At 50.0% G+C, this 15,135-nt stretch overlaps 2 protein-coding genes across 3 annotated transcripts; both read right to left on the bottom strand.

Moving 5' to 3' along the window:
* Window positions 1-2,154: 2,154 nt before the first annotated feature.
* On the bottom strand, window positions 2,155-8,245 carry CALHM2 (calcium homeostasis modulator family member 2). Of its 2 annotated transcripts, XM_086901218.1 has the most exons (4): window positions 7,285-8,245; window positions 6,889-7,201; window positions 4,189-5,153; window positions 2,155-4,105 (listed from the first exon to the last, which is right to left on the bottom strand). In XM_086901218.1, exons 3-4 carry the CDS (start codon window positions 4,729-4,731, stop codon window positions 3,689-3,691), a joined length of 960 nt encoding a protein of 319 aa, XP_086757344.1. In that variant the 5' UTR covers window positions 4,732-5,153; window positions 6,889-7,201; window positions 7,285-8,245; the 3' UTR covers window positions 2,155-3,688. The 2 variants fall into 2 exon arrangements, with proteins under 2 accessions (XP_086757344.1, XP_023785568.1); XM_023929800.2 differs by having other exon boundaries at window positions 6,889-7,826.
* A 2,659-nt stretch (window positions 8,246-10,904) lies between these two features.
* Window positions 10,905-13,268, bottom strand: CALHM1 (calcium homeostasis modulator 1). The gene is made up of 2 exons (XM_023929269.2): window positions 12,720-13,268; window positions 10,905-11,372 (listed from the first exon to the last, which is right to left on the bottom strand). Exons 1-2 carry the CDS (start codon window positions 13,266-13,268, stop codon window positions 10,905-10,907), a joined length of 1,017 nt encoding a protein of 338 aa, XP_023785037.2.
* Between the last annotated feature and the right edge of the window lie 1,867 nt (window positions 13,269-15,135).

Raw genomic sequence — 15,135 nt, 5'->3', positions numbered from 1 at the left:
AGTTACTAGGGATTGATGACAGAAAAAATAGTGATTTTCAGTAGTCGTTGTCTCTTAAAAATCACTGAAGTCAAAGAAAAATGCCTTTTTTCTGGGCTGAAAAAAAGTTATCCCAATGTAACTTTCTGCTTGGAAAAAGACAGGTATTTTGGGTAGTTAAAAAAAGTTGTCACTGATGTCAGTGTCTTATGGTCCATATCCTTACAATTCTGATTTCTCTGACTTTCCACTAAGATGTGTATGTGATCAGCCACATGTTTTACAGGGGAAGAATTTGAGGCAAGGGGAAAACCAGGGTATGCAGACAGATGTGATTATCCAGTGAAGATCCTAATGAGTAGATGCCCAACTTTGAAATACCAAACTTGAAGATTCTTAGTAGATTACTCTAAACTCAAAACCAGAGCTCTGCAGGACGCAGCTCTTCTGCCTCTGTGAATGCCCAGGCAATGTTGGCAAGGCTGGATGATTCAGCATTTATTTCATCCCAAGCCCTTTGGGATCCAGAAACGAGTGATTTCACTTCTTGCCCCCAGAGAGAGCAGGGTGCTGTACTCAGATTTTGCTTAAGGGTCTTGTAGTAGAGGAGGCTGACTGCAACATCCAGTAGCAACTGCTGGTTTTTTTAAAGAGCACAGCTTCAATGATGGTGGCTCTTTCTTTTGGTTTAATTAGTTGCATAATAGAACATGTAAATAAGCGTTGCAATAGAAACCAAGATCCCTCAGAGGTATTGTTTCTTCTTCACTACTGGGGCTATTATAGCCTCTATAGTAGGCAGGAAAAGTGAAAGACCTGTAATTCTCTGTACTGGAGGAGCCTGGCTTGACCCCATCTTGCTGGGAGCTGTGACCTGTGGGCTGCTCTGTGATGGGATTGCTGTTGGTCTTTGGAGGAAAAGTAAGGGGTGTGAGCTTGCAGCTTGCGTGATCCAGTTTGCCAGGAAGATAGGTGGCTCAATTTCACTCTTGGCATTTCAGTGAGAAATCTAACCTGGCTGCTTGTGCTTGTATGTAAAACCACGTGGGTTAACGTTCCTCACCTCAGCATTGTCACTGGGGGACATTGGGTGACATGAACAGCAGGGATATTCCTGAGGGTGCTGATGTGCCAGGAGAGGCAGAAACCTAGGGCTGTCTCAGTGGGGGACCACACTCAGGGTGGCAGAGGAGAGGAGGAAAACCAAATCTCTGCAATTGCAAAGAATTTTCTGAGTGTAGTGTCTTGCTCCACTCCTCACTGACAGCTGTCCACTCAAACATGCCTCTCCAACAAGGGGGAGGGAAAACAGACAAGCCCCTAGTCCATCCCAGCACATGGAAAGAGAGTGTATTTAATGCATGAGAGAAGGGATGTAAAGAGAACAAAAGATGGTTTGTGTTCATGGTTTATTCTTAGGATAAAAATCCATTCTCAAGCATTGCGTGTTGTGCCCCTTTCCTTCAAAGGAGGGAAGGGGAAGAGAAGGAACCAGAGTAGAGGTGGTTCAAAGGAATAATTAGGACTATCAAGGAGAAAGGCAAGGGAAATAAAGGAAGTAAGAAGAACTCTGCTTTGTTTCAGCAAGTTACCTTGTGTTGGCTGTGTGGGGGTGGCGTGCGCATCTGCATGTTTGCACTCGAGGACCAGTGAGAAGAAATGCAAATGAACTCCCTTTCATCTCAAGTTAATGCAATTTCATTTAACTTCCATCTCATTATTTCTGTGGATTAGTTGATGGTGAGGCTGAGAGCCAAGCCTTCCCACAAATGCAAAGCAAATCTGTAGAGAGGCTGAACAGGGATCCTGGGATATCTCATCCATTGAGCTGTGTTCCAGCCTCTTTATGTGAGGGAATAGTCTGCAGCTCATTCTTGCAAGACACCATACTTGTCAAAAGCTTTTAAAATAATTTTCTTTCCTTTGCTGCAATTGTGTATTGCAGCAAAATATACAAGATTTGTGCTACTCACTGCAAAAATAACTAGAAAGCCATGTTACTAATTTGTAATACGTGTTAATGCTTTAAAACATTCCAGGATGGTCTGAATAGGAGAGGGTCTGAATCTTTAATAGAAAGAAAAAAATAAGTTCCCAGTCCTTGAGTTCAAAGAGAATGTTAAATTATGCCTTTTATACCCCCCTGAAAAAAACTCAGAAGGCAATGAAAAATAACTCATTTAATAATTTATTTTGAATCTCCTTGTGTGTAAGCCCCTCTGAGTTCTGTGGGTTTGAGCTGGTTTTTGAACAACTTACTAAGGTTTTTTGGTAAATGGCACAGTGTAAAAGGAAGTTGTACCTATAATGAAACAGTTCAAGTAGAAAAAACAAACTTCTCTGTTGTGCCAGCTCTTTAAACAGTATTGAGTACACAGGACTGACCCCTGGGAGAAAAGGGACTGCAATGCCAGGGGAGCAGCCTTGAAGCCATAGTCACAGACTGTCATGGTGAGGGTAGTAATTTTACACCTTTCTGGTTTTGCTTTCCCAGAGGATGGCCAGGGCCATAATAGAGACATTCTGCTCCAGGGGCCAATTAAGGCAGTGGAAAGAGTTTTACAAAATTCAGTGGTAGATGAGTAGGGAGAGGGCTGCTCCTCCATCCTGTTCCTGCTGTCCCCTTGTTGCTCCAGGGCTGCGGTCCCCGTGCTGCAGATGGGTGAATGGAATGTGCTCTTTGGGCTGGCAGCTTTCTCATCCCCTTCCTCTCTGAGAAAGGTCCTCCATTAATACAACTGACTAACTATGGTTACTTGGTATATGCACTGTATGTATCTTTACATATACATACATGTAAAGCTAATTCTGGTTGAGGTGTTCCAGCAGCTTGTAACCCAAACAAAGGACTCTCATCTGACAGCTGGATGAGAAAAGCAATGAGTTGCAGACAGTGCTGTGGGTATTGATTCCTCCCAGTCTCCACCTCACTACCTTGCCCCAAAGCTGTTCTGCTGATGGTGCCTCCTCTGGGTTTATAGACTCATGGTGGTGACCATTTGGGCTCATTAGAGATTGCCAGGCACTTTAATAAGAACAAAGGGAGTTTGGTGTCTTACCCAAATTTCAACTTGGTAATTACAGAGTGCCTTTCTGAATACCAGGAATAGTGGTGATACCTCCTGCTTTAGTCTCTGTTATTTGGTGTGGGGCTATTATTGACCCATTCCTTCTCAGATGCTATTGCAACCTCCTCGCCCCAGGAATTAACCCACTGCTTCCTTCTTTTAACTGCACTGTAAAGTCTGTAAAGTGCTCTGGGACCTGCCTGTGTAACAGGCATCACACAAGTGTATAAGAAGATATCAATGTCAAAAAAACAAATAGATGTGGGATGGCTGGGGCTAACCCTGCTGTGGGGGAGGCAAGTGTGACTGCAGGAGTCACAGTGAGAAATGTGCCCATCTCTTGCTCCCTAAGGCTTCTGCTGGTGTATCAGGCAGTGGCTGCACTGGCAGCCTGGATGTAAGGGCTGCATCTGCTGTTTGCTCCCTTGTGTCTCTGAGAACAGCAGTGAGACTTGTCTCTGAGGGAGGGGTTCCTCAGGGTATTGCTTATCAGTCTCTGCCTTGAGGCTGTTGATTCCTGTTTACCTGCTGAGAGAAGTAATCCTGCTGGGAGGAATGTTCCCAGTGCATCTCTCAGCTCAGCACCGATACTGGAAAGCCTTCCAGGCAGTCTGGGGAAGCGCTGCTGGTGCACATCTGTCTTAGGAAGCTAAAAACAGCAGTTCGTGGCCTTCTGGGGTTGGTCCGTTCCCTTCCACCCCTTTGGCCCATTTGTGGAGGCGGCTGTAGAGGGGGAAGCCCTTGTTCTCTCGGTAGATGTAGACACCTGTGATGGCATTCCACTGGGGGCTCGGCTGGACGCCCTCCACCGGGAACTCCTGCACCAGCTCCTTCTCCTCCTTGTCCAGTGCCACAAAGCCAAAGAATTGTTTCACATTCTTGGCTGCCAGGATCCTGGAGTGGACCTCGGCTGTGCGTCGGAAGAGCTTGTCCTCGTTGGAGCGGTACTGGGCCCAGTAGGCCTCCTGCCGGTAGCTCAGCGGCGAGCAGCAGTGCTTCAGGCACTTGGTGAGGAAAACCAGGACCGCAACGATGCCAATGAGCAGCCAGCCGAAGAGCTGGGAGAGAAGAGAGAGGCTGCATTAGGACACGGCAAGGTGGTCTTACCCACTCCCTGTGGCTTTCTCCCTGCTGGGCCTACCTGGGACTCGTATCTCAGCCTTCGTGTTACCTCGTCCCTGAACTTGGTGAGGTTTGCTGGGACGTCTCTACAGGGGAACTTGGCCAGCACTTCGGCTCCATACTCAGCTGGAAACTTGTCCAGGGAGGACGGCTTGACAAACTCGCTGAGGGCACAGATGTAAGCTTCCCCACGCAGCAGCGAGATGACTGACCACGTGATGGGTGCCACAGATGCCCGGCCCATGATGGAGCCGAAGAGGAGGAAGGTGGCAGCAGCAGAGAAGTTCTTGGTGCCACGCTTGTGGCACTCGGCCACCAGGTTCCAGGTGTGGTTGTTCCAGATGACACCAATGAGGAAGAGGGCCAGGGCTGGGACACCGATAGCAGCCAGCCCATAGATGTAGTTGCGGGCAGGGGAGCAGGGACAGTTGAAGGCAACAACGGAGAAGAGCTCCTCGCTCCCCACCGTGCCCAGGGCCACCAAACCATTGAAAATCATCACGTCTTTGCTCTTGAAGAACAAGGAGAGGAAGCGGAAGTTCTCAGCGATGAGGGCGGCCATCTCGTCTGGGGGCTGAGAGGTGCAGTGGGGAAAGTTCTGGCTCAGCCCCCAGCACTGGGGAACACTCCAACGGGGGATGAAATGGCCTGGTGCTGGCTGATGTGCAAGGAGCTGTTCCAGGAGCAGGATGCCTTCACTGATGTCCCTTCCTCCCACCTGGTGTCCCAGCCTGAGGGACAGGAGCTGGTTGCTGATACCAGGGATACTTGAAAAGGGACTTTGCCTAAGCAGTATGTGAAACCTCAGCCATTTTAGTTTCCCACTAAGCCCTCCAAAAGCTTCACTACAGCAAAGGTGACAGGTGGGACATCTCTTTCTGTCCCTCTCAATTGCATGTTTGTCCTCTTTCTGTTTGCTTTTAGTCACCTCCCACAGAGGCAATTACTGTCAGCATCACTGGCAAACTTGATGATCTCCCAGACCTGCAATGAAGGAGGATGCCATGTTACTGGGAAAACTGGACCAGAGCACTGGCACTAGGATGTGTCCCCAGCCCTGCCACTGACTCACACTAGCCCAGCCACATGTGGCACATGGGTGCTGGCATTGTGCTGCTTTGAAGGTGCTCTGTGTGGCTTTTGCCTCCCTCTTTAGAGCTGATGAGTTAATATTTATTAATAGACACAGGCATGTGAGGTAGGCAGCAAAGGGTGTTGTGAGACATCCCAGCAGATTTGAGAGCACAGAAATGTGGCATGGGAGGCCCAGGCAAGAGCAGCCTTTGTTGAGAAGGGTGAAGGGATGCTTGGGAGCTGTTGCTACTAGCAAGACAAGTTACTTTCTGGGAAAGCTTATCCTGATATCCTAGGATACAAACAGCAAATGCTCATAGAGCTGGGACAGCAGTTATGTTTTAGCTTTTGCTAGGATTAGGTGTGGCAGGAAGATCTCCCGTCCTGCAGCTGATTGACATAATCGTACTCCCTGTCCTGGCTTGCAGTCCCAGCTCAGCCTCTTAATTGCTGCCCTGAGACTGAGCCCCTCAACCTTCAGCCTCAGTACCAGAGATGCTCTTTGGTGCCCTTTGCCTGTGTTATACCCCACCAACAGGGCTGCAGGCACTTGGGGCCAAGCAGGGAAAGGCAAGTGCCCTGATTTTTATTAAGGGCATGGAAATAACTGGGGAATGTATCCACATTCTCTGCAGTGATGTCCATTCTCTCATCCCATCTGCAAGCTGGATTCAATTAATTTCTTAGCTGACTTTCCAGTAGTGCTGCATCCCCACAGGGTTTCTCCACAGGAAGCCTCAAGCACCTTGCAAGCTCTGGGAACCCTCACCCCTGTGATGGAACCCGCTGGCCTCAGAGGAACTGCTGTCACCAGGGTTTGATTGAGACAGGAAGGACCTGGGCACCCAACTAACCGTCTCTGGCAGCTTGCACAGCTGGAAGTACCAGCACACATCTGGGGCTGCCTGGGAGCCATGGCCCACAGGGCTGCCCCAACTGCAGGGACATTCAGGCAGAAGAGACAAAGATACTTTAGTCCTTATAGTCCTTTGCACAAGGCCTGCTTTTACACTGTGCCTTAAATCATGACTCTGGCTCAGCTCATCTGCTGCCTCAACAAATCCTGGTTTACTCCCTTTCTCCATGGGGCAGGGGTGGGGAACGGGGGCAGAAACTTGGCCCCTTGTTCTTTGCTGTGTCTAACCCATGGCAATCCCTTTAAAGTCACACTGTGATATTGTTGAGTTCAAATGTAAACAGCACTTAATGTCTCCCTTCAGCTTCCCAGTTTTCCATATGCAAAACTCCCTCTGCAAAGGAGACAGACCAGCAGAAAACTGCCACCACGTGATGGGAGCCAGGCCTCCATCTCCATGCTTGGTGGAACTCCACGTTTGCAGCCAGATGCACAAACTTGCTCTAGCTCAAGCATCTGTTGTTAGTTACCCACAAACAGCCCTGATAAACAGCCCCTAAGCTTCCTGACAGAGCCTGGCAAGTGACAAAGCAAAAGGACAAGGCAAAGAGGAGCTGGCAAAGAGAAGTGTTGGCTATTTAGAAGTTGCCCTTCTGCTTGGTAGTTATAGTCGAGAAAGGGTTGGGTAGAAGAAGAGGAGAGATATTGTTTGCAGCAGGTAAGTTTTTAGGAGCCTCTGTTTCTTTCCCCAAAATATATATGAAAGCAAGAAAAAATTAAGTCACTTACTTGAAAAAGTTGTTGAAACCAGTTCTGGAGCCTTCTCAGCTGTGTTTTTTCGCTCAGGCTCTGTTCGTGGGGGATTTCCAGCAGCACACAGGGCTGTGCAAGAGTCGGGATGCAGCCGAGACTGGTCTGATGGGTGAAGTGGAAGCTTTTGAAAATAGCCTTAACAGTTTGCGAAAGCTTCCGCACTCAGTCTGAAACATGCCCTCCGCCGTCGGCTTTTGGGAAAAGGGAGGAGGTTGTGCTCAGGCCCTGAGCTTGGGTGGGGCAAAGAACAGGCTCTTGGCTTCTGCTCTATGCACGGCTGAGGTTGTGCCTTTAAAAAAAAAAAAAAAAAGGAAATGAGAAGCTAAGAGAATGCGTCACTGGAAAAAGCACATCGTGCTTTCTCAGACTCACGATGCAGATGTGCAATGGCTGGCCGGGATGGCGGGGAGTTCGCCTGGAGGAGGGCAGCGATGAGGCGCCTTGCAGGGGTGGAGAGGGGAAGTGGTGGATCCCCCCAGCCTAGGGCTCGGGTGCAGCCCCCAGGGGACGCAGTCATGTCGGTGGAGCCACACCAAGCAGGCAGGGACAGCGAGGGAGAAGCCCACGGTCCCACGAGAAGGGGCAGAAACTTCTGCTTTAGCACACGGGGGCCGGCTGAGCCAGCGGGAAGGAGCCTGGGTGGGTTTTCGGGGCATCACAAGCTCTGTGGGGTGCCAGGCTCCGCTTCCCCCAGGCAGGACCGAGCAGGCTGGGGGCTGAGCAGGGCCGGGGGCCGTGTGTGCAGGGCTGGGCACTGCCTGATTTTTGGCGAGTGCGCTGCATTCCTGCCTGGCTCAACTCTTCCGCTCGCTGCGTCCTCTGCTTGAGCGATGCCTGCGAGGCAGCCGAGAGTGCCTCACTTTCTCTTCGCTCCCTCCGCTCCGCCATCTGTCCCTCAGCTCCAGCTCCTGCCTGCTGCAGAGGCCGGAGGCCCCCATCCTCCTTCCCCACCCTCCTTTGCCGTCTTGTCTCCGGGGTTAAACTCAGCCGTCCCCAGAGAATGTCTTCAGCACAGCCAAATCTTCAGCAACACCCACGTTCCCCTCCGCCACGAGCAAATCTGGGCTCGGCCCAGCGCTGGCAGTTCAGCCGATAGGAATTTTGGACCGTCTTCCTTCCTACCTCCAGATCTGGGGTCCCCGAGCGGGTTTTTGCAGCTCCCAGTTGTTTGGGCGCGGCGCATCCTCGGCACTCCCACAGCCTCGGAGCTCGCCTGGGGCCGGCTCCGCTGCCGGCTCGCGGGGACCCTGGGCTTTGCTCCCCGCCAGGGCCCTGAAACCAACCGGGATCAGCACCGGGACCGCAGCCTGGCTGAAACCCCAGGGACTGCCTCGGGTTCCCTGGGGAAGGCTCTCCTCACAAAGGCAATGTCCCCAAATTGCAGCAGCACGGAGAGGAGAACCCGTCTGATCTGTGAGGACTCTGCAACTGCTGAATTTGCTGCACGGGGGAAAAGCTCTAATCCTACTTAGTTAAAAGTCCAAAAGTTTCTCATTGCGGATGCATCTAGTAATTTCTATGCCTTAATGGCTATGCCATGCAGCCTGCCATCCCTCTGTGCTGCTCACCATCGAGGGGACTCTGAGCACGCCTTTCTCAGTGAGCCACAAACAGCACCGAACTGCAAATAATAGGAGTGGAAACCGCCTTTATCTTTTCATCTCCTTTGCTTAGTAAATCAGGTTTTGTGCCTATTAATTTCTGAGCAGGTGCGTTAATTAAAGTTTGGGTGTGAAGATTAATGACAAAGCCATGTCACGCTCCTTTCTCCTGGGAGTTGGCCAGATTCAGCCTGCCCTTGACTATCGGCTTGCTGAGATGTTCTCACAGCAGCCAGGAGAATTTCCTCATTATTTTGGTCCTTTGTTCTCCTCTCCTCAAAGCCTTTGTGGAGTTACACACTGATAATTAAGGTTTATGCAAATGACAGTCACCTCAGTTGCTGGCCAGCCATAATAAAGTGTTTGAATTCAGATAAGAAAATTAGGAAATTAAGATTTTAACTACAATAGGAGCAACTTAAAAAATTCAAGGTAAAAGAAACACAAAAAATTGAGGTAGGAGCAACCTTTTTTTGAGGTTTTTAATTTGAGGTAGTTAATGATTACTAGGTGCAGTTAGCTAAAAGCAAGGCTACATATCTTTTGCTTGTAGAAAAAAATGTAAAATAGTCAACGATTGCCAAAATGAAATTAATAGCCCAAGGATGTCTTAAGTTGTATTTGTAGGAGACAAGAAGGATGCACTGTTGTGGAAGAGAAAGGAACCATGGCCACATCTGCAAGCAAGAGATCTGAACTGTGTCCAAGAGAACCAGGAGAGCTTCCAACAGGACTCCGTCGAAAAGTTCAAGCCCGAGGAAAAGCAAGATTTCATTAAAAAGACCCCAGTCCCATTTCAAAAGAAGAACTGAGCATGCTCAGAGGGACGTGGAGCTCATTACCATAGGAAATGAGAGCAGGCGGAGTTAGGCAATGAATATGTATAGATGTAGTGTGTGATATATGCATATTTAATGTTTTGGGGAATAAAATGAGTATAGGGGGCAGTGGGGGACACACGTCTTTGGGAGATGACTCCAGCGTGTCACCCAGTAATAAACACATCCTCCCTAACCTTAAGTAGTTAGTGAGTCCTTTGTCTGTGATTTTACTGCTTCGGAACAAGACCACTGCAGCAGAAATTTCAAGTGGATGAACATCTCAGAAGGGACGTGGCAGGGCTAAAACTCATCCCTCAAAAGGGGGTTTGCCTTCTGCATATTTGTAATAAAATCAGGGCCACTGGGAAACGCTCTTCCAGGTTGTGATTTCCATGGCCACCTCAAGGGCCTGTGTCCAGTCATCTTCTGTTTCTATGGAAGTGAACAGCCACCTTGTATTGTGTAATGTTGGCAGTGACTTCCCAGCTTTACCTCTGAGGGCCAGGGCTGGCTGCTGCTGGCGGCCAAGCACTGGCAAAACCCTTCAAGTCACACAGCCTCAGCACCTCAGGCTTGGCCTGGGACCTCTTCCAGTCCTTTGCATTGCATCCAAGTAAAGAAACACCAAGAGCTTTTGTAAATAGCTTTTATAAATCCTGGTGTCTGAGCACAGAGCTTGAATGGTAAGCCTGAATTATTTATTTGGCTCCTTAAACAAACACCCAGGTGGGTTTTTAACAACAGGCTTTGTGTCAGGGAGAGATACAGGAAAAATTGTAAGGACTAATTGTCCTGAGGTGGATTTGTGGCAGGGTGTTGGCCTGCCCCCCTCTTCACTCCCTGCTGCTGAATGCTAGCTGCTCTCCTTGTTTGGACACTTCCCTCAAGGAGCATCTCTGTGTAATTCTCATTTAATGGTGCCTGTAACACCAACCATAACTGTTCCTGTCACATGTAGCGTGATATGGGATGTCTCTTCACTACTCATTGCTTTGGTCAAATTTATTTTAAAGCTTTTCTTGGCTTGGGAGCCGTGTGTCTGTGGGGAAGTAGTGTGTGGAGGGGTAATGTGATCTTTTAGGGTTTCACAAATTGGCAGGAGAAAGGGGCACTCCCAGCTTGTTTCCCTACCAGGGTATTTTTAATACTGCCTAAACCCACATGCACTGCTCAGTGCTGAGCAGGTCATGAAAGAGAGGAAGTTTTGCATATCTGGTAGTGTCTGTCTTGGCAACTGCCACAACACAAACCTGGTGCTCAGTGGTGTGGGACACATGGCACATCTGGCTGCCACACTGCACCCTTCAGCATCTCTGGGGCTCGTCTATCATGGTCTTGAAAAATTGTGTCTCCTGGCACAAAACTTGTTACGTGAATTACCGATGCCATAGGACTGGATGTGAGAGCAGATGAGAGCAGGTGGGATCACACTGGCACCACTGAGCTGTTGGGTGCTTGTTCCCCTGCAGCTGCTGTGCCACTGACCCTTTCTGTGCCCTGGCTTATTCTGCCCTCTCTGCAGCCCATCTCACAAGAACGTGATTCTGCCTCTGCACAGCCCTGTGGTCCCTCACACCCAGCTGTAGTAGGCAGCTGTCTCTCTTTGGGGTGCAGAGGGGTGCTTGGGGGGCTGCCCTTCTCCTGCCCAGCCATTTCCAGTGGGAAGGACAGGTGGGTGGAGGTGCAGTGGGGGCTTGCATCGGTGCCAGCTCTTCAGGGCCATGTTCATGGTGCCCTGGTCGGTGATGCCCAAGAGCTTCTCAGCAGCTTCCCCTGCATCAGCAGGAGCTTTCCTGGGCAGGTGGTAGCGAGCAGCCACCAGGTCTGTGCTCATGCCCTCAAAGAACTGCTGGATGCAGACCTTGGCAAAGCTCCTGGCGTGCTCCGCACACGTCTCGTCGAACAGCTTGCGCTCGATGTCGATGTAGTGGGACCAGTATCTGCTCTTCAGGAAGGCAGCCTGGCTGAAGCAAGGCCGAAGCGATCTGACCAAGAAAGCCAGAGTGGTCATCAGCAGCACAAAGCACCAGCCCAGAGCCTGCAGGGATGAAGGGGAACCAGAGCTGTCACAGGCAGGCAGAGCACAGGCCCAGCAGAACCAGTTTGGGCTGTTTGACATTTGGCTGCCTGTTTGTGTTTGCACTGCAAAACTGTAGAGGAGAAGGAGGCCCTATGAACCATTTACACTGAAATTTTGTTCAGTGCATCCACTTAGGCAGCACCTCTTGCTTCTTGCCTTGTAGAGCATCAGCAGGTACTGACCATAAATAACACCAGGGCTGAATCCTGTGCCCAGCCCTTGGTTCTGCCTCTGATAGGATGGTGCCTCACCTAGGTCTAGGATAGGCTGTGTTCTTTGACTTGCAGTATTTTCCCAGATACTCCCTGGTTTATGCAGCTGTCTAACTCTTTTTCCAAGCTGTTGAACTTAGTAACATTTACTGTGAGTGAGCAGCAGTGAAAGTTCCCCTGTTAAAGGGGTCTGACAGGAAGGGTGAGATGAGGGCAGAGCCTGGACCAGTCTGTCTTGTTCACCATCAGTCTTAGCTCAGGCTGCCTCCAGGCTGTACTGGCAGAGTTCGTGAAGTTCAACCTTCCTGGAAATGCAGCCCCTAAAAGAGCACCTGGGGGGAAGTTCTAGGTGGAACCTCTTGTTTTTCAGCTCCCAGTGCTTTCCAGCTGGGGTCAGCCCAGGAAAATCTGCTTTGTGTCTTTGGATAAGTCCCTGTGGTTCCATTTCTCTTAAAGAGGATAGTAATTCCTCTCTTCCCTAAGGACATCAGGCAGAAGGGCTGCTTATAAATGGGAGTGCATGAGTGACAGGTGTTTCAGACCATCCCGTTTCCAGCATGGCCAGGAGCAGAGGGCTTGAGAGGAATTAAGCACAGGACAAGAGGTTAGCAGCACATCTTCACATGTGGTTCCCCATGACGGTTAATAAACACACACTGGCTGTTCCCATGCAGCAGCAGAGACAAGGGGCATAGGTGGCTATCGGCCAGTTGCTTGCACATGTTGTAATAAGAAGTAACTGATGGGTCATTGGAGAGGGTGACAACCTCCCAGCCACTGAATAAGATCCATCTCAGGCTCTTCAGAACTTGTTCTAGATAAATACATGCAGATTTGTCACTGCTCTGCAGCCCTGGGCTGCCCAGGCAGGAGAGGGGGCCAGTTATCAGGCTGACCTACAGCTACAGCCTCTACACCACACTGGAGGCATAACTCCACAGAGCTGAATCTGAACACCTGGTACCCCTGCGAAATCAGCAGCCTTTCCTGCTGCAGCTTGGTTTCAACAAGGAGATTCTTTTGAGGGGAGAGGTAAGGCTGGCAGTGCCTAACCCCAAGCCACCAGTGAGAGCATGGCCATGGTGCCTCTTACCTGTGAGATGCAGCGCAGGTACCTGACTGCCACTTCATTGGCAATGAGCTGCTGCCCATTGTAGATGTCCTTACAGGGGATTCGGGCAAGGACCCGCTGTATCTCCCTCTGGGAGAGGTGGGGCTGGCTGGCATTGCCCAGGGTCTCCACGGGCACCGAGGTGCAGAAGGCACAGGTGATGCACTTGCCGTCCAGCAGTGTCACCGACACCCAGACTGCAGGGGCGATCATGGCCCGCTGTGCCATGGAGCAGAACATGTAGCGCAGGACAGCCGGGTCCTTCCCCCGCTGGCCCTGCGGCCGCCTCCACTCCTCTGCCAGCATCGAGATGTTGTTGTTCAGCACAAAACCCAGCAGGAACAAGATGAAGGGGGGCACCAGGAGGATGCCCAGCCCATAGACCAGGTTGTAGTGTGGCAGGCAGGGGCAGTTGAAATCAAAGGCTGAGTACATCTGGGTGCTGGCAAGGGCCATGATCCCACAGATGCCGTTCATGAAGGACTCCTGGTTGGACTGGAAGAACTGGAAGATCATCCGAAACTTGTCCATCTTCACTTGATTCCTTCCCCCACCAGGGTCCAAGATGTGGCCTCAGTTTATTTCATTCTTTCAGATTTCCTCTTCAAAGATGGCATCACCAAGTTTCTGTGCAGTTCTCTGTTTCATTCATGCACTCTTATAACCTCACTATTTAAAGCAGAAAATGAAAATATTTTTTCTGTTGATTTTACTGCCTGCAAAAGTTTAGAGTTTGCTTTCTCCTTCTCTTCCTTGTATCTGGGACCTGGGTTATTTCTGGTTTGCAAAACCTGATTTCATTCTTCTCTATATCCCCATTTCTGCAGCCTCTCAGCCACCAGTCCTCTTTGCTTTTGGAGGGTGCAGGTGTTACCATGGCTGTGTCCTCTCTAGAGCACTTTGTGCCCTGGGCAGAGTTGGCTGATTGGCCTGTTTGAACCTGTTTGCAAATGCTGGGGGTGGGTGCTCCTCCCAGGATGGAATGGGACACTCCACCTCTGCAGTGCTGGCACACATGATAAAACTGTGTTCCAGAGCTTCCCCCCTTCCTTCTGTGTGTCTGCTTTGCCTCAGCAGCATCTGAAGCAAGCAACTTGCAGGCCTGCCAGCCCCTACTTCTGTACCTGCTTCACTGGCAAATACCTCTTCTTTTTTCTATTTTGCAGAGGGAAAGGAAAAGAAAAGAAATCAGAGGAAGGAGAGGTAACAATTAGCTTGGCTTCTACAGCACAAATCTAAAAGAAGTGGATGGTGTCAGTGGTGTTCTCCCACATCTCAGTTCCAGTTCACAAAGCAGCCTTGGTGCACTCAGTTGCTCCCTCAAGCTGGCCAAAAGATGGGGGATTACTGGGACTACAAGTGGCTGTAAAACAGATGGCAATTGCTCAGTTGCTCCTGTCCAGGCACCACCTGAGCTGTTGACATGAGGATTAAGACACATCTGACTGGGCACCAGTGTGACTGCAATGGTGGCTGTGGGACATGTCACCAAGGGAAGCCGTACATAGGTGGGTGGCACACGGAAAACACAGGAGAGGTACTCTCCCCCAAAGTTTTGCAATGTGTCAGTACAGAGGTAGGAAGCCAGATTGGGAGTTTTAAGCATTAGTCAGTGCTGCAGGTTCTGAATCTGCCCCACACCTCAGCTGATTGTGCTGAGTTCACCCTGAGATGCCACCGCAGAGGTGAGCACAGAGCGTGTGGGTAATACCTGAGCAGTCTTAGCTCTGCTTGCTGTGGAGAGGTTAATTGCATGATCTCATCAAATGGGAAGAGGTTTTGCTGCATGAATACAGATGAGGCCTATTGTATTGCTAGCTAAGAGCTCAGACTGGCTTCTCTTATTCACCTGGCAAGTGGCTCTTTGAAGGGCAGTTCACATCAAAGCCTGCGTGAATCAACCCTGTAAAAAGCTGAGAGCTTTTTGATCTCCAGGAAAACCCTGTCTTTTATTAAACATGAATGAAGGGCCTGAGCCTGCTTGGTGTACAGCACTACATTTCTAACTGAAGCCAACAGTAGGTCAGTGGGAATCAAAAAAGAGCCCATAAAGGACAATGTCTGGGTCTTTCTTTCCATGTTGCCTTGTTAGGAAGGACTTTGTTTTCATGAGCTTCCCAACAGAAAGTTCACTCCAACTGACTTGAAGGGAAGGCAGAGCTGATGATTCCTCCCAAATCCCAACCTATCTGTGCTCTGGAAACCATGTCCTGAAAGAGATGGTATATACCCAAGCCCCTCCCAGGACCTGGTCCTGCACCTGCACACCAAGACAGATTCCAAGGTGTGGAGTTCAGGAGGGCTTTGCATGTCCAAGACAGTGTAGGATATAGAGGGGAGGGATGTGAAAGCTGTAACAATTCCCACCAGGAGAGTTTAGGAAGTGACTGGGGAAGCT

The sequence above is a fragment of the Cyanistes caeruleus genome, chromosome 8 (assembly GCF_971803275.1).
Source record: "Cyanistes caeruleus chromosome 8, bCyaCae1.hap1.1, whole genome shotgun sequence".
Classification (NCBI taxonomy): Eukaryota; Metazoa; Chordata; class Aves; order Passeriformes; family Paridae; genus Cyanistes; species Cyanistes caeruleus.
This window is presented reverse-complemented; position numbering and strand designations above follow the sequence as displayed.

What these genes read in the sequence shown, in the direction of transcription:
- CALHM2 (XM_086901218.1), bottom strand. Translation starts at nt 4,731, where the DNA reads ATGGCCGCCCTCATCGCTGAGAACTTCCGCTTCCTCTCCTTGTTCTTC. An exon ending in GGCTGAGATACGAGTCCCAG is followed by an intron (nt 4,106 to 4,188) that starts GTAGGCCCAGCA and finishes CTTCTCTCCCAG; the next exon opens with CTCTTCGGCTGGCTGCTCAT.
- CALHM1 (XM_023929269.2), bottom strand. Translation starts at nt 13,268, where the DNA reads ATGGACAAGTTTCGGATGATCTTCCAGTTCTTCCAGTCCAACCAGGAG. An exon ending in ACCTGCGCTGCATCTCACAG is followed by an intron (nt 11,373 to 12,719) that starts GTAAGAGGCACC and finishes TCATCCCTGCAG; the next exon opens with GCTCTGGGCTGGTGCTTTGT.